Below are 22,886 nucleotides of genomic sequence, written 5' to 3' on the forward strand. Positions count from 1 at the left end.
TCATAGATCATAAATAAAAAATGTATGAAGGGACTAAGAAAATTTCCTTTTTTTTTGTCATAATAATATTTTCAATAAAGACAATTCAATAAGAAAGGTGGATAAAATCAATGATCTGCGATAAGTATAAACCAAATCTAATGTATGATGTTCCCTAGATCCTCAACAGAAAAATGTCCTTCTCAGTACTAAACCAACCATGCGAACCTAGAACACTTTCAGGCACTTCATTCCAACTTCCAAGCCAGAATTTAATTACCTTCTTATGAATTTTTGTGATCTTCGCATTTGCCATAATGTTTTCCACCCCAATTCACGTATTCAGTAGTATTGTTGCAGCGATTTGCAGTCACTGTGCTGCAATTCAAATTCTTGGTTTCCCGGTGAGCAATCTGCGGCTGTTGTAATTTAAGGCAGCCCACCATATCTGCAGCATGCTGCTAAAGGCTGTTTGAAACCTGAAAAGCCATTGTATCCATAAGATTTTGCACTTGTATATGAGCATGTAGTTTGGCTTCAACTGGTGTTTGAATTAACACGTCCAATCTGGTCGAGCTTTGATGAGGTTTTCCCAAATGTTGCAATAATTCTGTGTAAGCAGCCAAGTGGTCCTTTGCTATGATTTCTGAAATACCTGGCGCCCTCGTTTTCTAGTCCCTATAGAGTTTTTAAGGGCAAAAAAAAACCACACACGCACTTTAGAGCGCCATTAAAAGCTATTCTGCTAGTCAATGGTTTAGAAATAGCTAAAGAAAGAAAGAAAATAAAAAGATGTAAACCTCAATTCGAGTAAAATACGCCATCGAACATGCAAAGGCCTTTCAGGAAGTAATGTTCAAGGGGAGGATCTTCCGAAGTTTCTTATCTGAAACCAAATTCCAAGTCATCTGCATAAAACATACATGTAAAGGCTCAAGTTTCCTATCAAAAATCAAGAATTATAAGGCCTTGCTTGAAATAATGTGCATTTTTGCCGAAAGATACCTTTCTCCAGTAATTCAAGGACCCAAGCCTTGAATCTGATAAACTGAGCCACCTGAATTCCAAATGAAAACGGACTCCTGGAAGCTGCATTTGCTGGAAGTATAGTAGCCTCTCCAGTATCTGAATTTGAATCACCAAAGTTGAAAACTACAGGATAGCTTAAACTCAGGGGACTAACAAGTAACAACAGTTGCAATTGAGAAGATTAAGGCTAGTATTTGCAGAGTATAGAGTTCATGAGCCATTGTTAACTGAAGGAAAGCTATCTAGCTAATTAGGAGCCAGGATCAGAGAAAGAGCATCTATAGTAAGATTTCCTCGAAGTGACTGCAAAGCAAAGACGAACTTGGTACACAACCGCCAACATTTGAGAAAGTAACAAAATGGACCTAAGCTTCAAATTCTAATCATAGACTTATTACTGGCTGAACTCTGGGGACATCGAGCCCAGCCCAAATATTGTTTTCTGGTCTAGAACCCGCCCCAAACAAACACAACGGGCGGAGAACAAATGCCCCATTTCTCTCTAAAACCCTCGAGAGTAAAACCTCCGCTGTGTCTCTCTCTCTCCTCCTCTTTCCGGACATTCTCCATTTCTCTTAATGGCTTCAGCGGCTCTCAGACACCCTAACTCCAAACGCATTTTCCCATTCTCTTCCCAAATCTACTGGTGCTGTCGGGTATCGGTCTCCACTAACTTCTCAATCTCTGGTTCTCTCTCTACAAATGATACCACCTCTGTTTCTGCTGGTCCATGGTGGAAATCCATGGCTACCTTCACTCGAACGTAAGCCCAATCCATGATTCTTCAATTTATTTATTTGTACTTATTTTCTCAAGTGATGAACTTTCATTGTTGGCTTTTTAATTGGATGGAGAGCAAAATGTCTCATACTTTTTGCAGAAAAGATTCATCATCTTTCGCTACCAAAATAAATTTTTCTATTAAGCTTACTTAGTAGTAGTTGTGGTACAACTCGAGTTTACTTTTGGAATGCAAAAATAGATCCTATTTATTATATCATGATTATATGAGTTGTACTAAATATCCTCTTCTTTTAGTTATTTGGATGATAATCGGTTTGTGACTGGGTTGAAAAAGCAGAATGCTTAATACCGCTGTGAAGTGAACTTTAATTTTGATTGATAGATTAGTTTTCATGATTTCCCTTGGCAGCCAAAAAAAAAAAAAAAAAAAAAAGAGGGAAAGAAGGGATGGTAGCATTTCCTTTTTTAACATTGCAGTTGACAAAGTATATATGCATATTGACTTAAAATAGATTCTTTGCAATTACTCTTTTGTGCTTACAGTAAACCTCATGTGAATGTGGGGACAATTGGACATGTTGATCATGGGAAGACGACACTAACTGCAGCAATTACAAAGGTTCGCCTTTTGATGCATTCATTGTTTATATCAGTGTATTATTTCATTTGCTGTTAAATTTATCATTGTATTTCTGGAAAATATTAGTTCCATACCATATTGAATTGGGTTTAGTATGATGGGAACATTCACTTACCTAAAATCATAAATACTTATTTTTCTAGGTTCTAGCAGAAGAAGGCAAAGCCAAGGCTGTAGCCTTTGATGAAATTGACAAGGCCCCTGAAGAGAAAAAGAGAGGAATTACAATTGCAACGGTTGGAATGTCATTCCCTTCCTTTGCTTCGTTTCTATAGTTTAACTGTGCCAGTAATAGATGATTTCATGCTTCCACTTGCCCTTTTTTCCTCCATTAAACAAATTTAGTCAGTTGGAATTTTGAACTTATTGCAGGCTCATGTGGAGTATGAAACCGCTAAACGTCACTATGCCCATGTTGACTGCCCTGGACATGCAGATTATGTAAAAGTAAGTTGTGAATTTAACTATCATGGGACCAAGGATATTTAGGTTGAGTAGAATTTGACTTAATACTGTTTCAGGCCCAATTGGAATTATCATATAAGAGGAAGGAAGTGGATGTTCTGGGCATCTATAGTGAAAATGGGTACCTTGAACATTCTTGTTGCAATAACTTTTATCTTCATAGTGATTTGGCTTATATTTCTAGGTATGTGCATATACCTCTCCAGGAATTGAGTTATGCACTTGAAATGCTAGTGAAAACAGAAAACTGAGAAATTGAGTGATTATCAATCATGTTTTCTTGGTCTTGTTCCCTCACAGTATGTTGGTTGAACACATGAATTTTTGTTTTACTTATTTTTATTTGGGCAGTATTATTGACTTATTCATTGACCTAATGACTTTAATTTATTTTCAGAACATGATTACTGGAGCTGCCCAGATGGATGGTGGAATTCTAGTTGTATCTGCTCCTGATGGGCCCATGCCACAGACAAAGGAGCACATTCTGCTTGCTCGTCAGGTGAGCATCATACTGTTAAAGGCTTGTGAAGCACATTTACTTTATTCCTTTTCTCCTTTCCTATTGTCCAATTTCTTAATCTAAAAGATATTTTAAATGAATTTTACAGGTTGGTGTGCCGTCACTTGTATGTTTCCTGAATAAAGTTGATGCCGTTGATGATCCAGAGTTGTTAGAGCTTGTGGAAATGGAACTTCGTGGTAGGGTAGTCTTGTGAGATCACTTTTTCGATTGACCGCCATTTCTTGCTTTTATATTATTTTGCTTTGCTATAATCTCTTCGCTCAATAATTTCTCGCAGAACTGCTTAATTTCTACAAGTTTCCTGGAGATGAAATTCCTATCATTCAGGGATCAGCATTGTCTGCTCTACAAGGAACAAATGAAGAAATTGGGAAAAAAGCCATCTTGAAGTTAATGGATGCCGTGGATGAATACATTCCTGACCCTGTGAGGCAACTTGACAAACCTTTCCTAATGCCAATAGAAGATGTTTTCTCAATTCAGGTAACATAACACACAATTTCTCCTTTCATTTTCATCTACAAAATCCTCACCATGATTGTGTAATTTAAAATCTCCCTTGGGATGCCCTTTTTCTTGAGTGATGTAATTAATTGCGAACTGGATAATGGATCTAACTTGTCATTCTCTTTCCAAAAAAAAAATCATTTTAACTGTACAAAAAGAAGTTGGTTCTGTAGAGTTAAATGCCTATTAAGCATTGATTTTTTTTTTGTTATTTTTTTTTTTGTTTTTGGTTGTTCAAGGGACGTGGAACTGTTGCAACTGGACGTGTTGAACAAGGGACCATTAAAGTTGGTGAAGAAGTAGAGATTTTGGGGTTAATGCAGGTAAATTTTAAATTGAATCCCCCGATCCCAATCCCCTGTTCGTTATTGTGTATTTTCTTGCAGTTTCTATTGCCTGTGAATCATCCTTGAGCAGATGATGTATTTTATGATTCATTTTAATATCAACCATTAATGTTGGGTTTGTTGTGCTTTCAGTTTAGATTGGATTGATATTTGTCTAAGAGTTCTCTTGAAATATTACTGCTCCTAACTTTGAGCTGCCTTCTATAGGGTGCTCCTCTAAAAACAACAGTGACTGGTGTTGAGATGTTTAAGAAAATTTTGGATCAAGGACAAGTAAGTCAACATTTTTAAGCTTTTAGGGGATTATTGTGGCTGTTTTACAGTAATTACCATTCTATTGTTTCATTATTTTTCTAGGCTGGTGACAATGTGGGTCTTCTCCTACGTGGTCTGAAGCGAGATGATGTGCAAAGAGGACAGGTAAGTGATAAAAATCAAGACAGTTGCAATGGAACTGTTTTGGCAGCTACTGATTCATTTTATCTAAATTATGATGGACTCGTTACTGGGACCTGTATGACTTTTCATGTGCACTAGAAAATTTTTTTTTTTAATCATTCTTTTGGTTTTTTACCCCAAAAATGAGTATTTCATTTAAATGTGGAAAGTGCTTAAATTTTGATGGGAAGAAAAAAAATAAATCAGGAAGTAAATTTTGTTTCGTTGTAACTTTGACCAATATTGATCTACACATGAAGGATCTTTAAATAATGATCAAGCATTACTTTTTGGATTTATGATGAAATGAAAACTGAGTTTATACTTGACATTTTGGCCAATAGTCTAATGGTTGAGTGCTTGGCTCAAGGTGGAAAAGCAATTTAGCAAATCATTTTATTCTTTTTATTGTTATAGGTGATTGGGAAGCCTGGAACTGTGAAAACATACCGGAAATTTGAGGCAGAGATATATGTTCTCACAAAGGATGAAGGTGGACGACATACTGCCTTCTTTTCCAACTACAGACCACAGTTTTACATGAGGACTGCAGATATCACCGGGAAAGTGGAGTTGCCTGAAAATGTTAAGATGGTTATGCCTGGGGACAATGTGACTGCAACTTTTGAGCTGATCTTACCTGTTCCCCTTGAAGCAGGTGTGTTCAAGTAGACATCCTTTATTTCATTTTGTTTTATTGTTTGTTGGGTTGGGGAGGGGGAACTGGTAAAAGAAAATTTGAATGTTTTATCTTCCTTGTACACAATAACAAGTGCCTTTATTCTGCCTTGATACTTAGAAAATTATGATTACTTCTGTAGTTGCTGTTAGATAAAGGGCTGTAGCCTGTAGTTTTGCTGCTCTGCATAATATGTTAACCTGTTCTTGGCATGACAGGACAAAGATTTGCCTTGAGAGAGGGAGGTAGAACAGTTGGAGCAGGTGTGGTCTCAAAAGTGATTAGCTGAGTTGTTTTAATGGCGGATCTTTTATGCGTTGTCTCCTTGTTTGTTGAAAGAGCTCTAGGTAAAAAGACCTGATTGTTATTTGATGGAAAAAAGAAAATGCCATTTGATCATTTTCTTACATATTCTGCATTTGATGCAATGTTGATTCTAGGCGTTAAAGAGATTGTTAGTGATGGCAAAATGAGTTAATTTGAGAGAATTGTCGTCTTCCATACCTCATCCATAGCATAAAATTGATCAACGTACCTTGATCTTTTACCCCCAGTAGGCTTCTGTGGTCTTTAAATAATATTCCTTTCAAATTGTATTACTACTAGAATATATGGCAATGCCACTAATCGTTTGTATTTGAAGATTTTTGCATGTTAAATTTCTTGCGCTTGTGCTGGGAGTAAGTTATCCAAGTGACCGGCTGAAATGATGGATAAAAGTCGAGTTGATGATACTCAAATTTAAAAGAAACTCAATTTCCGTAGCTTTAGATGTGGGATTTGTGAAATGGCAGACAGATGAGGGCCCTATGCTTAAGGAGTTGAGGCCTAGTTATGCCAAATTATTACAGTTATATCCATTCAATTTTCTCGCAACATTAATACAATACAAACTTTAGTTCTCACTGCGTGGCTGGAAATTACCCAGATTCATTCTTTGAGCAGCCTATCTGAAGTATGGCAGTTTGTTACCTTGTAGTCGACTCGTTGATGAATTCATGCACCAGGTCCAGGCCTGCCTCGCGACCGGTGGATATGTTGTTTGAATTGTAAATGCATGCCTTTATAATGAAAATGTTGTCTGAAATTGTTTAGGGTAGAATGCAGATCCATATCAATTTGGCAAATAAGCAGTTGCTTTTCCCCTCCTTCACCCCCCCCCCCCCCCCCCCCCAAAAGATTCAATCATAGCCATCCTTGTTTAAAGGGATTGAAAGAACATACCACGAGCTTCTAACTTATTTAAAGGCAAAATTACTGCAACAAAGATAGTTTCCAATCCATGCAAAAATTTGTGTAACATGTTTACATTTATTTGTTCACTTATTGAAAAAAAAAAAAAAGAAAAAAGCTTAACCGACAATGGGGCACCACTCAGTCTCATCGGAGCTCAACGTCATGTCAAGGACCTGACTGCTTGAAGAATCCTACCCAACACAGCCAAGATACATGCCCAAGGGTAAGATTTCTCGTCTCTTACCTGGTATGACGCGAGTCTGCCAATCCGAGACATCCTTGCAAGTGCAACAAGCTTGAGCCCTCTAATCATCCCTAAGTATAACTGTTAGCTACATCATTTACAGTTATAGTCATCAGCTTCTAATGTCATGCAAACCCTCAGCTTCTATACGATATTGCATAACAGCCAGTCCACGCTCATGCAAGCTTCAGCACAGCTATCGCCATCAATGTTGCAGCACTAAAGTATATGTCTTTCAAGCTTTTATCCACAATCCTCAGCATTTCTTCATCCTTCAGACCCAACTTGCTTGCATTCTTGCTCATATTGACAATTGTGTTCCTCAGTCTATTCACAGCCCAAGAAAGCCAGACCAACCCAAATCCAAATCCAGTGCTAAAGAGTTTAGATGCACAAAAAGGAACCCTCCCACAAGCTACTTTACAGACAACAGAGAAAATAACAGCAAGGCCAGTCCCAGCAATGCCGGCAGAGAATTTGGTCAAGAGCGCAGGGAGCTCAGGGCCAGATTTCTTTAGTGACAGTATTGCTGTTTTGCCATGTTGCTTCTTGTCCATCATCAAAGACAGAAGGCTCTCACACGCATGGAAGTAATTCCTTTTGTACAGATCCCTCTCTCTACCACCTTTCCTGCTATTCCTCTTCTTTGATGATGGCTTGAGCTTGATTTTCTCAGGACTGCTAAGATGGAGAACAAATTACATTAGAAAAGATTTAAATAAAAAATGCAAATAAACAAAAGTATGGAACTTGGAAGACAAGCATAAACATTAGGCTCGCTAGCATTACTAAAAATGCCAGAGGCTAAGTACAGTAGCATCAATGAAGTTCAGAAAAAAAAAAAAAAAAAAAAAAAGAAAGAAAGAAAGAAATCTTGCACTCAGTTCAAAAAATATATGAACTTACATTATTCTCAAAAAACTTTGACTCGCACATCTTATGTAGTACTTGAAGCTTGAACTTACCATAAGACTTCAAATTTCTAAACTCAACGCTATTCTAGTAATTCCTCATTCTAAATTTGATGCCCCTGTTCTTCTATGCATACCATCATCTCTTACTAATCATTCCTGGTTTCTAATTCTAGTGTTATTCTCCATGCATAGCAGTTTTCACATTCTAATTTAAATCTAACAATTCCTACCTCAAATTTTAGGCTCCTTCTCTGAAAAGAGATCTAAGCCACATAATTTGAGATTGCAAAAACAAGGAGAATCTGATTGTCTCATTTTTGGATATTCTCACACCAAATATGCAAGTTATGGCAAGATCAAGAAACTAATAAACAATAAATGTGAATAAAATTAAGTGCTTCTACAACAGATGGAGTCAAATACCTCTTCAAGGGTGTAGCTGTCACATCTTTAACCTTCAAAGAAGAACTAAGAATATTAGCCTGTGCCTCACTTGTATTAGGCCTGTTCAATCAGATGATTTAAAAAGGTGAGATGTCTTCGTTACCACCCAGAACAGAGAAATAAATACTAATAGGTAAAGTACCAGGAAAGCGATTACCAACGGCAAATCTTAAATTCTAAAATATGTTTGCTAAATTCCAGCAGCCTTTAGAAGCAATGAGTCAAGATAATTGTGACTTCACAATGTCATACTATGATGAGTATATGAAATAAGAAAACAATGGATTACAACAAGATTCACGCTGCAATTATGATGGCATTCAAGGGTTATCATACATGCGTTAGTTTTCATCCATCTCCATTAACAAAAGATAGCATAGTATTGTCTCAAATTAGATAATCTTTGCACCCCAATTAAACCTAACTTTAAGAGAAAAATGAAGGGAGAGACAGGATATTATGAAGATAGTACAAATAGAACACAAAATTAGCATGTGACGTATAACCAATAGGTATTAGGGGGGTTGGGTCAAATAAGAGAAACTAATTCACAATTTATTTGCTTTATAGTCAATAATCATTATAAAATCTATAAATATGTAGAGATCCTAAACCTATTTATAGAGACATGTAGCCTTAGTTACATTATGATTAGAAACCCTAATTCCAACTCTAAATAGAAATCAGAAGCCATATAAATTGAGAATGAATTATGCTGCTTAAAATAGTAAAATAGAGTGGTAGTTGGGGCAACCCCCAAATTTTGAGGCAACTAGCAATTTTACGGATCAAATTCATGAGTCAAGGTCATATGGCTACTGAAAATAGTCATCAAATGCATTATGCTGCTTAAAATAGTAAATGAAAAGGGAGAACAAGCAATTCATTCAAGTTGAACCTTAAAATATTTAAATGCTATTGATTTAGAACTGGCAAGCCACAAATGCTTCTGATTTAAATCAACCAGGTCCAATTATCCATACCAGCTAAAATGGGGGATAAGCACCGACTGCTTTGTCCACTTAGTTGAGTTTTTTGTCAAGTAAAACTCAGCAACAATCGAGAGAATATCCTTCATCTCTGACCCATTGCCAGTGAACAATAATCGACCATCTGGATGAACTGTAATTTTAGAACTACGGGCCATGTCTCCCATAAAATCCACTAAAGGCTTTGGGGCATCACATTTACCCCTTGGATATATGAGAGAAGCGCAGGGCTGTTGACTCACATCCAATGTCAATGCCTGAAGATCCATCAAGTCAGATAGTAAAGATAAATCCAATCCACCTTTTTCTATTTCACTTGATCCAGATGTGAGAAACTTCAAGATTTTCTCATGTTTTGTACATTGTTCAGCTATGCCAGAGCTAAAGAGTAACGAGTCCAAGCAAGTGTCTGCCAGCAAAACAAGGACGCCAGTATGAATACCCATATATCGTGCAATAATATAATATAAAATTATGCTTCATGAAATACACAAGAAAATTTATCAATTGTAACAGAAGATTCACACCTTAACATTGTTGTTCCCTATAGCCTTCTAGAGCAATGGACAACTAATACTATTCTATTGACTGAATTTTTCACTAACCACCAAGGTTACCTAAATCCACTAAGGAATTCTATCAAAATGTAATTAATCATGTCAGATGAATCTAGCACCATTTTGTGAGCATAAACATGTATCACTATCCAGCAGTCTATTCCATAACATAGTATTTGTGATTCTTCATTGATACATAGAAGTTTAAGCAATTGAAAATTACAGATTCTAGTATTGTTCACTGCATAGCCCACCAAGCAAACAGTTTAATGAGTTACAAACCTTCCACATCAATGAGTAAAGGCCATCCAGCTGTTGAGTCAATCTTGGCAAACTGGTTATGCTCATAGTATCCACTCATGGGTTTCCATGATTCATCGTGCTGACATGGCCTCAGACTAAGAGAGCTTGGTCTTTTTATCTCATGTCTTGCTCCCTGACTTGGAAAATAGGGCTGGCAGTCCTGCATCAAAGATTTGACAATCATTTACTACTGAAAGCACAGCTCATAATGAGATGCAACAGAAACATGGAGTTACAAACATTTTAAGATCAATTAACCAATCATCATCTACTAACAAAATCAGAATTTTCTCCTACAATGATAAATTCTACCAAATAGGCTTTACTGTCTTTCATTTGAAACAATCAAAATTCAAATGAAGTAGACAATACCAGCAATCAATAGATATCACTAGTTCACCACTCAAATTTCATAATCGCACTAAAATTAACGGCAAATCAGATAGAGAGATCATTTACCCAGATATGGTCCCGCCAAAGCGGGTCATGGAAACGAACTCGAGACAGTCCTGCAACTTCTCGGCTGCAGGCCCAGGAATTTTACCAGTGCACTTGAAAACCCCCTTAAAATTAACAGTAAAACCATCTACTAGTCACAGGCAGATTGCATAGTTTGGAAAGTATCCTAAATGGTTAGTTGCATCTTTCATTATCGTATATCCAAAGATCAAAAGATCATCATAAACGTTATTGCATCATCGTTCAAACAAATGGATAAAACACAAACTAAATGACCCTTTTTATGAAGCTGTAGGCATGGAAATCTATAAATAACAGTCTCAAACTTGCAGTTGACGAAACAGAAATATTGATTTGAACAGGCATAAATCAAAAAGAAGCAGGAAATGCTGCTTTCTTCTTTCACACATCATTAATCGCATCACAGTCAATAAGAACTGAGAAAAAAGGATAATAGAAACACCGAGCCCGAGGAAATCTTTATTACCGTAACACAAACAGAAAAACCAAAATCAACAGCAACAAAATCCAAATATAACCACAGTATACATAAATAACTAATAATTAATACTAACGTGAACTGTAACTTCAAAGGTTACCTTGAAGACCCTAGTCTGCTCTTGATAAAAGACTAGCCCAGGACCAGGAGGGTGCCCATTTGCAGCCATCAAACAACCCTTAACCATCGTCTACGGAGGAAACCCCGCTCAGAAAATCAAAGCTTTTGATGCCAAAATCTCTCCTCCTCTCGTAACCTCTTCTCACAGCACCATAGACTTATCCATCTATAGCCCTCAAAATCCAAAGATTCTCGCTAATTTTCATTATTTTGAGTGGTACCCATAAAGGAAAACGCTTAGCTTAATCTGACCCAATCGTTTGATCGAGAATTTTCCCAGTGCCGGATCTGTGGCAGGAGTGGCTCTGCCTTGAGAATCCAGGTTGGGACCGTGAAACAAAGAAAGTTGTCTGCTTGTTACGTTTTTGGCATTTCTCTGGGAATATGGGTTGATTTCCTATGTTTCTTTTTCACTCTCTTTACTTTGTTTCTGCATTAACCACCGTTCGATACTGGTGGGTGCGTAAAGTTTGTACGGCAAAGATGCGAAGAGGGATGGCCTTCAGGCTGGTGAATGGTAGGTGGCACACCAAAATTACAAGTGGCGATAAAAATCTAGGCAGGGCCCGCCAGTCCCGACCCGCTTTGTCAGTTGGGACCTTGACTTTGTATATTCGCCCAGATGAGTGGCCCAGATCATTCCATCAATTAAAATTGTCTTTTAAATCCCTAAAAAAAAAATATACTCTAATAATTTTTAAATTAAATATTTATATAAAAATATGCAAATTTATAATAACTACACCACAACTTAAAATTAAAAGGTTGAAATTATAATTTTAAACTTTTTAAAGGACTTAAAATTAAAATTTTTTTTCTATGTTCAGTGACCAATTTGAATAAATCCAGTCGCGAGTGATAATTTCTGTTTTCTCATAAAAATGGCATTATTAATTAATTTATAATATTAAAAATATAATAATTAATCAATTATAATATTTTTATAAATTACAATAAATTATATATTGTGTACGCGTGTGAATTATTAAAAATAATTTACTATGCAAAATAAACAGAATGATGTAGGTCATATGATTAAAAAAATTCGAGTTTTTAAATATTTTAGTTTTAGTCAAACTTTAGTTTTATTGAGTTAATCATCAAATTTTTCATATTAACTTTAATTTTAACAATTAAATTATTAAATTAATTGAATAATTTAATTAATAAAAATAATTTAAATATTTTTTTATATTATCCATATTAATCAATTATTTTTTTATCAATTTTAATAATTATTCTAAAAATATAAAAATATCATTTAACCAGTTCAAATAAAATTTTACATATATATATATATATACATTAAAAAATTATAATAATAAAATTTACAGATCATCCATTAAGAATAATAATTGATAGGATTTAAATTCTCAAACATAATATAGGTGATAATTAAATTTTATTAATTAAATCAATATTTATTGATACACTATTAGATATATTGTATAAATATTAAATATTTTTCAATCAATTAGAAGTTTATTATTTAATAAAAATTAAGATAATTGAATACAATTGACAATTAGTAAAAATATTTAAATTATTTTTTTAATAAAGTTGAGCAAAAACTGAGAAAATTTATAATTTCTTTTTATTATTATTCTGATTTTCATTTTTTGTATATTTTGTTTCATCCATCGCCCCTCCCAAGGCCAGCCCAATAAAGGAATACTATCCTGGCACCCCATACAAAGCCCATGGTCCAACAAGCCAGACCTCAAGCAAGCAGAGGTGTCCGGAATTCACAACCATCAACCAGTGCTGCCACCGCCACCAAAGTACGAGAAAGGCACCCTTCAGCTTGCAAATAGACCTTAAGGGCCAAGCCTTTCCAAAGTAAGGAAGAGTTCTTTGGTTATACATCCACGGGGCACTAAAGAAGGGAAGGAAAATAAGAGCTACGTACACTGTGTATTTAATTAAATTAATAAAAATAATTAAAATATATGATAACCATTTATTATTTAACTGTAAAATATTTAAAATAAAATTTTTTCTTCATTTGTTGGTCAGCGTACTTATTTGTTGGTCAATACTATCTATTCAAGCAGCATTTGTCAGTAATGAACGCAGTTCATTAATGCGAGGAGTCAAAAGTTTTACTGAAACCGCGAACGTGGTCCTAAACGGGTGGGTCAAAATTACGGAAACAACCTTATTATTATCGTTCTATTTTCAACCTCCCTCCACAGTTGCTCTCGCGAGGACGTGAGTCGGTTAGTTACAACCACATACTTGGAAGCCAGGTATCAATAATTCTTCCTTTCTCTCTGCTTATATAATTAAACCCCACCGCTCTTCTGTCGCCCTAACCTCGTCATTCCCATCTTCGTCTCCTCTCATTTGCTCCCCGAACCCTGGGTAGATTTTTTAATTTTTTAACAAATTACCCAATTCAATTCCCTCTCAAAATCCCTAGATTTTCTATCCCTTTTCCTTTCAGATTCTTGCCCAATTACGGGAATTTCGTCCAGTCAGGAGGGCATGGGAAGGATTCTCAGAGAAGCCACCAAGCCCTTTTCTTCTTCCTCTTCTTCGGCGTCTAATTCGTCGACGACGACTTCCACTTCGATCACGGAGACGGTGAATGGGTCACACCAGTTCAAGATCACGGCTTATTCTTTATCCAAGGGATTGGGGATCGGGAAATATATTGCGTCGGATACTTTCAATGTAGGGGGTTACTCTTGGGCGATTTATTTCTATCCAGATGGGAAGAGCGTCGAGGATAATGCCACTTATGTTTCTCTGTTTATAGCGTTGGCCAGTGAAGGCACCGATGTAAGGGCTCTTTTCGAGTTGACGCTGTTGGATCAGAGTGGGAAGGAGAGGCATAAGGTTCATAGCCATTTTGGGAGGACGCTTGAGAGTGGGCCATATACGCTTAAATATCGTGGAAGCATGTGGTGAGATATCGTGTTATTTCCCCTTTTTTTTTTAATTTAATTTTGTTGTTTTGTGCTGATTTTTTGGTGGATTATTTTGATTTGGCGGGTTCATGGGGTTCAAGATTTGTGATGGGATTTTTGAGATGGCTGTGTAAGATAGTTTCTCTTTTTATGTCTTTTATTTTCTAGAATAGGCTAGAAAGGTTGGGATGTTGAAGTAGTTGGTGGATTTGTGAGTTTTGGTGTCTTAAGGAAATGTTTCTTGGGTCAACTTTGGTGTGCAGGATTGAAGTTATGGTTTTTGCTCTGTATCACAGGGAATTCTGAGGATGACATATGGAACAATTTAGTTTATAATATGATTGAACAGCCATTTTTGTATTAATGCCTTATAATTTTGTATGTCCAAATAAGTGTCAAAGGTTGACATAGTGGCAAAATAACGTAGTCATTTGAATCGTGTGATATTGCAATAACTTCCCTCTTTGCCATACTTACTAGAACCTTTTCATTATTAAGTATCTCTGTTTATGAATTTCCTGACTGATCCTTTTATAACCAGTTGATGGTTGCACATGGGTCATTTGTTGCACTTGCACCTCAAGGATTGATTTGGTACAGTCCAGTTTTTTAGCTTGTCACACAAAGTAGGTGCTCTGATGGCTTCAAAATTCAAACCTCTGCATGCCAGTTTAATATTGTGCAGGTAGATGCACCTGCATAAACATTGATGTGTAATGGTTCAAGGAATTAGTGGCATGGCGTTTGATGATTTACGGGCTATAAGAAACCTTATGATCATGTGCTTTTTTTTTTTTTTTTCGAATAGGCTGATACTGGTGGCATCTTGTGCATGCATAATGTCTTCCATAAATATGACAAATTTTGTGGATGCATCTTTTGTGGGCTTAATCTTTTGTTCTGCTAGCAGCTAAGTTTGTACTCAATTGCTGTTTAGCTCTCTGCAGTATATTATGTTGCATACAAGCTAACCATAGTTTTTGAATAAACTGATATATTTAATGCAGAGTATGATTGTAATGATATTAAGTGTTGTATGCTGCAGGGGATACAAAAGGTTTTTCAAAAGAACTCTTCTGGAGTCATCCGATTACCTCAAAGAGGATTGCCTTCAAGTTCACTGTAGTTTAGGTGTTGTTAAGTCACACACAGAGGGCCCTAAGACTTATTCTATAGCAGTACCACCTTCTAACATTGGCCAGCATTTTGGAAAACTATTGGAAAGTGGAAAGGGAACTGATGTAAATTTTGAAGTTGATGGAGAAGTTTTTGCTGCTCACAAATTGGTACTTGCTACTCGATCACCTGTATTCAGGGCCCAACTTTTTGGTCCAATGAAGGATCAAAATACACAGTTAATAAAAGTTGAAGACATAGAGGCTCCAGTTTTTAAGGTTGTATACTTTTAACGTATTTCACTTGGTATTTACTCCCCATTATGTTTCTCAGATGCTTGGGTACCTTTAGCATCTTGTTCTGTTACATGTTTTGTGCATAAGTAACTCAAAATATTCTCTCGGTTTCATATACTTCAGTAAAATGTAGTATCTTGCATTGAAACTTTTCTTGTGCGGTGCTGCATTGTGCAAAACTGTCTTTTTCAATGTAGTACCTTCTGCGTTGAAATTATTCATACACTTTCTATGTAACTGGCTCTACATATTTTCAGAGCATTCGCATTACTTTTCTTCATTCCTTGTGCTGTGTTCAGTGGACATTGGACAAATTATACATGATAAATGCATAGGCCTAATGCTTTTTGGTTCCCCCTTTTTTTTGTCCTTGCAGGCTTTACTTTATTTTATATACTGGGATTCACTACCTGACCTTGAAGAGCTTACTGGTTTGAACTCCAAGTGGGCCTCAACTTTGATGTCTCAGCATCTGCTTGCAGCGGCTGATAGGTATGGTTTGGATAGGCTCAGACTGCTTTGTGAGGCCAATCTTTGTGAGGATGTGGCTATAAACACAGTGGCAACTACACTAGCCTTGGCGGAGCAGCACCATTGTTTCCAGCTGAAGGCTGTGTGTCTCAAATTCGTTGCAATGCCAGAAAATCTGAGAGGTTAGCAGCTTCTTCAAAACACTAAGTGCATTACCATTGCATAAGAGATAAGAATGCAAATATGTATTTGATGCCTGATTATTTTACATGGTAATCTGTGTGAGGTTGGACTTTTGCTTTTTTAAAATGACTTTAATATTTTTAAAATTATTGTTTCCAGTTCTATTTGATCGATCGGCTCTTGGCTAATTTTCCCAGAATTATAGAACCTCTTCCTCATTGCAATTTGCAAGCATGCAACCTTGAACAATTAATCTCAATCAATCACTCAAATCCTCAATTTTCAAAATTCAGTTAACAATGTAATAAACTTAAAAATCAAACTGAAGAACAATCACATCATCATAGAAATGCAATTCCATATTCAGAAAACACAACAACAATAATGCATGAACCCAAGAACCTCAATCAGTCAACTTTTGAGGCCTTGGCAAAATCCTTGACAGTAACCTAGGAGTCGAGACTGGGTGTGGTTGAGGACTTGAGGCAGCTGGCAATTTGCGAGGGAGACTGGAAAAGTGGAGAAACGTTGAGGATTTCAGAATCAAGAGAGGCAGAGAGCAATTCTCAGCAACAACGACAAGGGAGTAGGGAGGAGGAAGGATGTAGATGATAGAGGTTAGATGTCACTTGAATGCTGCTCCGTGCCACTGCTTCCAGATTAATGTCGACGATTTCCAAGTTCCAAAGCACCCACTTGATGTTGTCAAACTTTTGGTGTGTGAAGATTGAAGAATAAAAAAAAAAAGAAGAAGGCGGCGGCAGAGGTCATGTAAAAGTGATGTTAAAGAGTGAGGGACAAAAAAAAAACTAGGTATTGTGTACATATATGAAGCGAAATGATTTAGTATATTAAATTTCAGTTTGGTTTGGTTAATTCAGTTTATTGACTGTATTAAGCAAACCGAACCAAAAAATTGAAATTTTCTTAAAAATACTAACTGAAATCAAACCTACCTATCAAATAACCGAAATAAAAAATCGAAATAGATTGGTTAATTTTTGGTTTTCAGTTAAAAACCGAAAACTGTATGACCCTAATCAGCGGGATGAACATTTTGCAACGTGTTTTGTCTATTGATCAATATGATATGGTCATTTTTTTGCCCTTCTTCCTTTTTAAAAAGCAAAATCTGAAAAAGAGAGTTGTTCTCAGTTAATTATGTTCATAACGAATGGTTTGAGCTGGATTTGTTTTGGCTAAGAGTCCTGCATCATGTGAAATTCACCAGCAGGCGGAAAGTATCTTTAATTGTTAGGAGGCAATCCTGAAGCAAATCATTATCTATATGCTTTTCTGTGAAGATAGCTGATGCTTGTAAAATTTTTGTTTTTCAGCTGTGATGCAAACGGATGGCTTTGAATATTTGAAGGAAAGCTGCCCGTCTGTCCTTACAGAACTCTTGGAGTACGTGGCTAGAGTTGGTGAACACACTGTGATTGTGTGTAGGCATGGGAATGAAGCTATCCTTGATGGCAGTGACCTGAACGGGAGGCGGGTGAAGCAAAGGCTATAGTGGAAAACTTCTAACTAATTTTGGAAGCATCTTATTGGTAGCAAACAAAATTGAAGAAACAAGTTGTAGGAGTAGAAAAGATTTGCCACGTATTATGAATTGTAAAACTTATTTGTTCATTTGGTGTCTATGGTGGGCTTGCTTGTAAAGGTTTCCTTTTGTGGTCTTTTCCTTCTCTTTTTTTAATTCCCCTTGATTTTTTAACGCGCCTCCTTTACTTTTTTGTTGGATGATGCTGCTTCGTGCTTGTCGTTTCTCTGCAATTCGATTCTAGATACAGTAAAATCAAATGAACAATGTTGGGGTCGTTACACGTGTTATCGTTTTAAAGGTTCAATTAGCCTTGGCATGTAATGCTTGTGAATTTCAGTAGAACAGATTAGCAAGCCTGTTTATGTGTCTACTGGGTAAAAAATTGCAGAGCAAGTCTTGGAAATAAACTCCCTTGTATAGTTCATAAGAAATGAAAATGGTAATATCTAATTATAATTTTGGGAAATTCTATGGTAAGTTTGCCCTAATTAAAAGAAAAACGCAAATTATGAACAAATTGTATGGGTGGGTGAATTAAAAGACAATTTTGTTGCACTACTAGGTCTAGGTGGATGTCTCTCCATCTTATATTTTTATAATTTGATACTCATTAAACATTTTTCTTATGAAATTTTGTGAAGGCTGATAAAAATTGTAATTCAAAATTTAGCATTTTAATCATAATTTTTTAGCAAAGGAATTGATAAAGCGGAATTTGATTCTGTAGCAAAACTATACAAGTCTCCTCTGTCAGTTTTTTTTTTTAATTAATAATAATTATTATTATTAATATACAATTTCTTTCTTTAGGTGGGAAATGGAAATGGGAGATTCAGATGCATATCCAACAAAATTTCGGGGGGAATGAAAATGGAAACAACTCATAACCAGGGTTATAGTAGTAAATTACATCAAAACTAGGTATTTCAATAGACTTCTCTTCTGGGCTCTGCTCGATGTCTGAGGGAGACTTGTAGCAAGAGCAAGGTATCAGGAAGGAAGAGTAGAAGCTAGGACCCTTTTCTCTATTCCATCAGGGAAATATGGTAATTTTGATTTTCCTGTTATATACTTTGATGGATTCCTGTCCTTTCTTATTTTATACCTTCATCCTCCTCACTTTTTTAACTTTTTCTCGCGGGCTTTGGTTTATTGCAGCTGTTCTTTTCGTATTTCAAGGACTTGGTTGGTAGGGAAGTGACAGTGGAGCTGAAGAACGATTTGGCAATCAGAGGAACGCTTCACTCTGTCGATCAGTACCTCAATATCAAGCTCGAGAACACTAGGGTTGTCGATCAAGACAAGTACCCTCACATGGTATTTTCTCCTCTCTCACTCTTTTCAATTCCACGGCCTCGATTTTTTTTATCCCTTTTCTGTAGCTAATTATGTGTTTGAATTTCGACGATTGTTTTTTTATGGTTTTCGTCGCATTGTTGTTTGCTATAGTGGATTTAGTTTGGGGAATTTAGGGTTCACTGGTTTAGGTTAGGGTATTCCTAGGGTTCGATGTTTTGGTTATTGTTGTTATTTGTAAGCCTAGGATAGCCTTTTTATCATAATCCTTATTATGGGATTAATAATGCCAGTCAATGTTTAGTGTTTAGACTTTGTTAAGGTCCATTTTTTGGGATATATTAAGGCATCTTGTGATTTTTGAACGATTATTATTAATGGAAGTTTGGGTTTCTTCGATACGTGTTACTTGAATGTCTGTTTCTTGATCTCATTTTCTTCCTTAGATTAAAATTACTTTTAGCTATCATTGGGAATTTGGTGCTTCTTGGTTCTCAGTAGCAAATATGCTGATGGAATGTCGGTACTCATTCCTGCAATGTGCAAATTTCCAGTCTACTATTTAAGAAACATCTGATCAGGTAGACTACCTCCATTTTAAATTTTTAATTTCCTTTCTGTTTATCTCAACTCCTCTTGACTTCTTGTAGAATTTCTGTTCCAACTTCTTGCATTTGCCTCCATTTTCTTTCTTGCAGATATATCTCTTCCTACCATTTCAAATGCATTGTTATTTCTCATAGAACAATGAAAATTATGATGCATATGCCTTGGACTCTAAGTCTCAGACATACTCATGTCTTTATCAGCGGCGATATCAATTATTTTAGTAGCCCTTTTGGCAGTGATTTGGGCAGTTTTCAATATACGTGCACAGAATGTAATTTTCTCCACTGGGGTTGTGCCTCAACTTGTGAAAGATGGATAATTCTTCTGTTCTGGGCGCCTTTTCAGGGGCATTTATAAAAATTTTGTTTTTTGCTTCAATGCCTGTGTTGGTACATTGCTATTATTGTTAAATATTAATGTTTAAAAGAATAGGCTATCTCCATCAAAACATTGTACCTGATCATTGAATAAAGCTTTATGTGGTGAATCTCATGTCGTCTATGTACCAAAACACTAGTGGGAGGAGATTTGAACACTGAACACATACAGGAATCGAATTGGATTGCTTATTATTACATGGGGTTTAAATTATTGTATGTTAAAATGCATCTGGCTTATGCAATATGCTGAAAATAATGTGGGAAGAATGATAATGGCTTCTTAATGAATTGGATTTTGTGTTATTTATACCTGACTTTATATTGGAGATTGGAGTTTCAGGTAACTGATTTAAAAGAGGAACATGAATTTTGGGTATTGATTTGAATGATGATGGGGAGCTCAATTTGATAAACAGAGTTGTAAGAAATCACAGCTGCAGGCAGCAAGGATTGAATTTTTGTTGTTCTAATATATTTTCAAATATTCATTTTTTATACCTGCTAATTATGTCCCTGTTGGACCTTCTTTTGGTTGACTTGACATTGTAGGCATAACCATGTGTCTATTTTTATGCCTGTTTCCTGATGCATTATCTAGGGTGTTTAAAAAAAATATATAAAAGAAATTGTTTCTATGCCTATATGGATGTAACTTCAATAAGTTTGTTGAAGAATATTTTGTTTCTCGTGCCCTTTATGCTTAATTTCTTTATGTTGGCTGTCCTGTCAAGTGTCAATTTGTGTGAGCGAGGGTTCATGTATGCAAACATATATTTTATAAGATAAATGCTTGAATCCATCCATCATTTCAAAATTAGCATCATATTTGTGAATCCATGAATGTGTTTGCACGCATCTTCATATGTGCCATTTTTTCGAGACTAAGATTGTGCTCAATTCATCATTATTATGTTGATATTATTCTGGGGATTTCACTGTTCTTTGGTTGTGTCTTTATATAGTTATGTTTTTCATCAACCTAACTGGTAGTTAGGGGTGTCTGGTTTCAGTTCTAGTTTAGAGTCTACCTGGGAATTGAAACCGAACCAAACTTTTGGTACAATTCTGGTTCAATTCTATGATGTTTCTGTTTGCTTCTATTCTCAATACATCAGTTTCAATTCCTTAAACAATTTTATATAATTGTTATCATAAAAAATTATAACTGAATTATCATTTAATATTTTAAAGTTAGTTGCTAATACATAATATGTAGTATAATATAATATAATTTTTAGTTATTTGTTAATTATATATTTTTTTAACTATAAGGTGCATATATAATTAAGGATTAATGATCAAGTATATTAATTTTAATTAATAACTATTAAGTGATTTAATGTATTATAAACATATGTATAAAATTGGTTCTTTGGTCAGTACGGGTCCAATATGGTTTCAATTTGGTTCTTAGTGAAGGACCATAATCAAACCAAAACTAGAAAATAAGTTATGTTCGGTATAGTTTTGATCGGTTTGGTTCGAGATTCCCAAGAACTATGCACACTCTTATTGTTAGTACTCCAAAAACACTTGCACATCTGAGCACATGGTGATTGTTTTGCATCAACTCTTGCATTTGACACCCCTGGTTGCTAGTGAATCTTTCCCCTTCCCCTGCTATCCTGCATGATTTTGCTCGATGGATGTAATGATTTTGTGTTCAATTGCAGCTTTCTGTCAGGAACTGTTTTATAAGGGGATCTGTGGTTAGATATGTTCAGTTGCCTCCAGAAGGTGTTGACATTGATTTGCTCCATGATGCAACAAGAAGAGAAGCTCGGGGTGGCTGAGTTTCGTTTAAAACTGTTTCTCGTATTTGTATGAACATCTGACGTAATTGTAGTTTAAAAACAGCTGTTTTGACATTCTAATGCTGTATGTTTGTCCTGGTGACACATGAAGATCGAAGCTACACTCTTATTGACTGGAGCAGATTGCTATTGGGTTGTGTATGACAATTTAATTGCGCAAGAAATTGTTTAAATGCTATGTTGAAGAAATATTTTGCAGATTGTTTGTGCGCCAAAAAAAACCTTATATTTGTGATACATTTTTGGGCAAGGATTAATCTCACACTATGAAAATGATGTATGATTGTTCCATTTTCGCATGGGGATGGTAAAAGAAATTGATGATCGGCCAAATTTGTTCTGCGATGCTGTCCTTTGCAAGCAGAGGTTGTTGGCACTTAGCAGCATTTCTTTTGGGTCTGCTGTGTTAAAACTATTTCTGTAAGATGTCCATATGGATATCTCGAAAGGGGTATAGTCTTTGAATTTTTAAATCAATCCCCAAATTTTAGGCTAGATTTTTCAGCGAATCATTGAAAAGATTTTCGTAGACATTGTTGTTCATCCCAGTAATTATGTAGACCCTCATGATTATTTTCTTTTTCTCAGGATTATTTTAGATCTACAATTTTATTATCCTTAAAAAATAGTCTACGTCTTAAGCGATGGTCCTGTTTCCATTTTCGAATGCTGATCAATCTGGTTTCAAAGATGAAAGAAGTTTCTTCACGCAATTGGGTAGAATTTCCTATATCCTATTTATGATTTTGGGCGAAAATTATGCTTCCAAAAGTTTCACAAGAAGCATTTGTAAACGTGGAAATATATATATATATATATATATTTTTTTTTTTTATGGCTAATATCCAACTATAGAGCAAGAGATTAGAAATGTCAACAATTTAGATTTTTGTAGGCATTTGTTCTGATTAAATCCTAATAGAATAATTTTGAGCAGTATATAATAGGATTTTAGATGAATTTAGATTTAAAATTTAATACTCGTAACGATTTTGAGCCGAATTCGAGTTTTACATGTTGAGTATCTATTATCCAAACCCTTTTATATAAATATTTAATTAAATATAAATTTTATATTTTTTATAATAATATTTATAAACTTTTATATATTTTATTTTATATAAAATAAAATTGAAATATC

The 22,886-nt window shown here is 35.5% G+C and overlaps 4 protein-coding genes and 1 long non-coding RNA gene across 6 annotated transcripts; 3 read left to right on the forward strand and 2 right to left on the reverse strand.

Moving 5' to 3' along the window:
• Window positions 1-60: 60 nt before the first annotated feature.
• Window positions 61-1,468, reverse strand: LOC110658761 (uncharacterized). Its single transcript, XR_009151143.1, has 3 exons — window positions 985-1,468; window positions 780-887; window positions 61-657 (listed from the first exon to the last, which is right to left on the reverse strand). It is a non-coding gene; the product is annotated as an uncharacterized LOC110658761 (long non-coding RNA).
• Window positions 1,469-1,479: 11 nt separating this feature from the next.
• Window positions 1,480-6,013, forward strand: LOC110658757 (elongation factor Tu, mitochondrial). Its single transcript, XM_058152695.1, has 12 exons — window positions 1,480-1,771; window positions 2,296-2,371; window positions 2,536-2,628; window positions 2,765-2,839; window positions 3,255-3,359; window positions 3,469-3,559; window positions 3,661-3,866; window positions 4,130-4,213; window positions 4,445-4,510; window positions 4,595-4,657; window positions 5,093-5,333; window positions 5,573-6,013. Exons 1-12 carry the CDS (start codon window positions 1,587-1,589, stop codon window positions 5,641-5,643), a joined length of 1,356 nt encoding a protein of 451 aa, XP_058008678.1. The 5' UTR covers window positions 1,480-1,586; the 3' UTR covers window positions 5,644-6,013.
• A 551-nt stretch (window positions 6,014-6,564) lies between these two features.
• Window positions 6,565-11,482, reverse strand: LOC110658758 (uncharacterized). Of its 2 annotated transcripts, none has more exons than XM_021816493.2 (5): window positions 11,100-11,482; window positions 10,021-10,201; window positions 9,176-9,590; window positions 8,172-8,252; window positions 6,565-7,512 (listed from the first exon to the last, which is right to left on the reverse strand). In XM_021816493.2, exons 1-5 carry the CDS (start codon window positions 11,184-11,186, stop codon window positions 7,011-7,013), a joined length of 1,266 nt encoding a protein of 421 aa, XP_021672185.2. In that variant the 5' UTR covers window positions 11,187-11,482; the 3' UTR covers window positions 6,565-7,010. The 2 variants fall into 2 exon arrangements, with proteins under 2 accessions (XP_021672185.2, XP_021672184.2); XM_021816492.2 differs by having other exon boundaries at window positions 6,565-7,515; window positions 11,100-11,479.
• Window positions 11,483-13,337: 1,855 nt separating this feature from the next.
• LOC110658755 (BTB/POZ and MATH domain-containing protein 2) lies at window positions 13,338-17,920 on the forward strand. Its single transcript, XM_021816489.2, has 4 exons — window positions 13,338-14,028; window positions 15,077-15,425; window positions 15,820-16,096; window positions 17,435-17,920. The coding sequence occupies exons 1-4, from the start codon at window positions 13,607-13,609 to the stop codon at window positions 17,611-17,613; spliced, it is 1,227 nt and encodes a 408-aa protein (XP_021672181.2). The 5' UTR covers window positions 13,338-13,606; the 3' UTR covers window positions 17,614-17,920.
• A 550-nt stretch (window positions 17,921-18,470) lies between these two features.
• Window positions 18,471-21,943, forward strand: LOC110658756 (sm-like protein LSM2). The gene is made up of 3 exons (XM_021816490.2): window positions 18,471-18,692; window positions 18,805-18,963; window positions 21,605-21,943. Exons 1-3 carry the CDS (start codon window positions 18,690-18,692, stop codon window positions 21,722-21,724), a joined length of 282 nt encoding a protein of 93 aa, XP_021672182.1. The 5' UTR covers window positions 18,471-18,689; the 3' UTR covers window positions 21,725-21,943.
• The last annotated feature ends 943 nt before the right edge of the window (window positions 21,944-22,886 follow it).

The sequence above is a fragment of the Hevea brasiliensis genome, chromosome 9, assembly GCF_030052815.1.
Source record: "Hevea brasiliensis isolate MT/VB/25A 57/8 chromosome 9, ASM3005281v1, whole genome shotgun sequence".
In the NCBI taxonomy this organism is placed as follows: Eukaryota; Viridiplantae; Streptophyta; class Magnoliopsida; order Malpighiales; family Euphorbiaceae; genus Hevea; species Hevea brasiliensis.

Bases quoted from the DNA above. Each gene is read 5' to 3' on its own strand.
- LOC110658757 (XM_058152695.1), top strand. From the start codon at position 1,587: ATGGCTTCAGCGGCTCTCAGACACCCTAACTCCAAACGCATTTTCCCA. The intron at 3,867-4,129 runs GTAACATAACAC...TGGTTGTTCAAG, and splicing joins AAGATGTTTTCTCAATTCAG to GGACGTGGAACTGTTGCAAC. The intron at 5,334-5,572 runs GTGTGTTCAAGT...TTGGCATGACAG, and splicing joins ACCTGTTCCCCTTGAAGCAG to GACAAAGATTTGCCTTGAGA.
- LOC110658758 (XM_021816492.2), bottom strand. From the start codon at position 11,186: ATGGTTAAGGGTTGTTTGATGGCTGCAAATGGGCACCCTCCTGGTCCT. The intron at 10,202-11,099 runs GTAACCTTTGAA...TCTTTGATGCAG, and splicing joins AGCAGACTAGGGTCTTCAAG to GACTGCCAGCCCTATTTTCC. The intron at 7,516-8,171 runs GTATTTGACTCC...TCTCCATCTTAG, and splicing joins ACAGCTACACCCTTGAAGAG to CAGTCCTGAGAAAATCAAGC.
- LOC110658755 (XM_021816489.2), top strand. From the start codon at position 13,607: ATGGGAAGGATTCTCAGAGAAGCCACCAAGCCCTTTTCTTCTTCCTCT. The intron at 14,029-15,076 runs GTGAGATATCGT...TGTATGCTGCAG, and splicing joins AAATATCGTGGAAGCATGTG to GGGATACAAAAGGTTTTTCA. The intron at 16,097-17,434 runs GTTAGCAGCTTC...TTTGTTTTTCAG, and splicing joins AATGCCAGAAAATCTGAGAG to CTGTGATGCAAACGGATGGC.
- LOC110658756 (XM_021816490.2), top strand. The intron at 18,964-21,604 runs GTATTTTCTCCT...GTTCAATTGCAG, and splicing joins AAGACAAGTACCCTCACATG to CTTTCTGTCAGGAACTGTTT.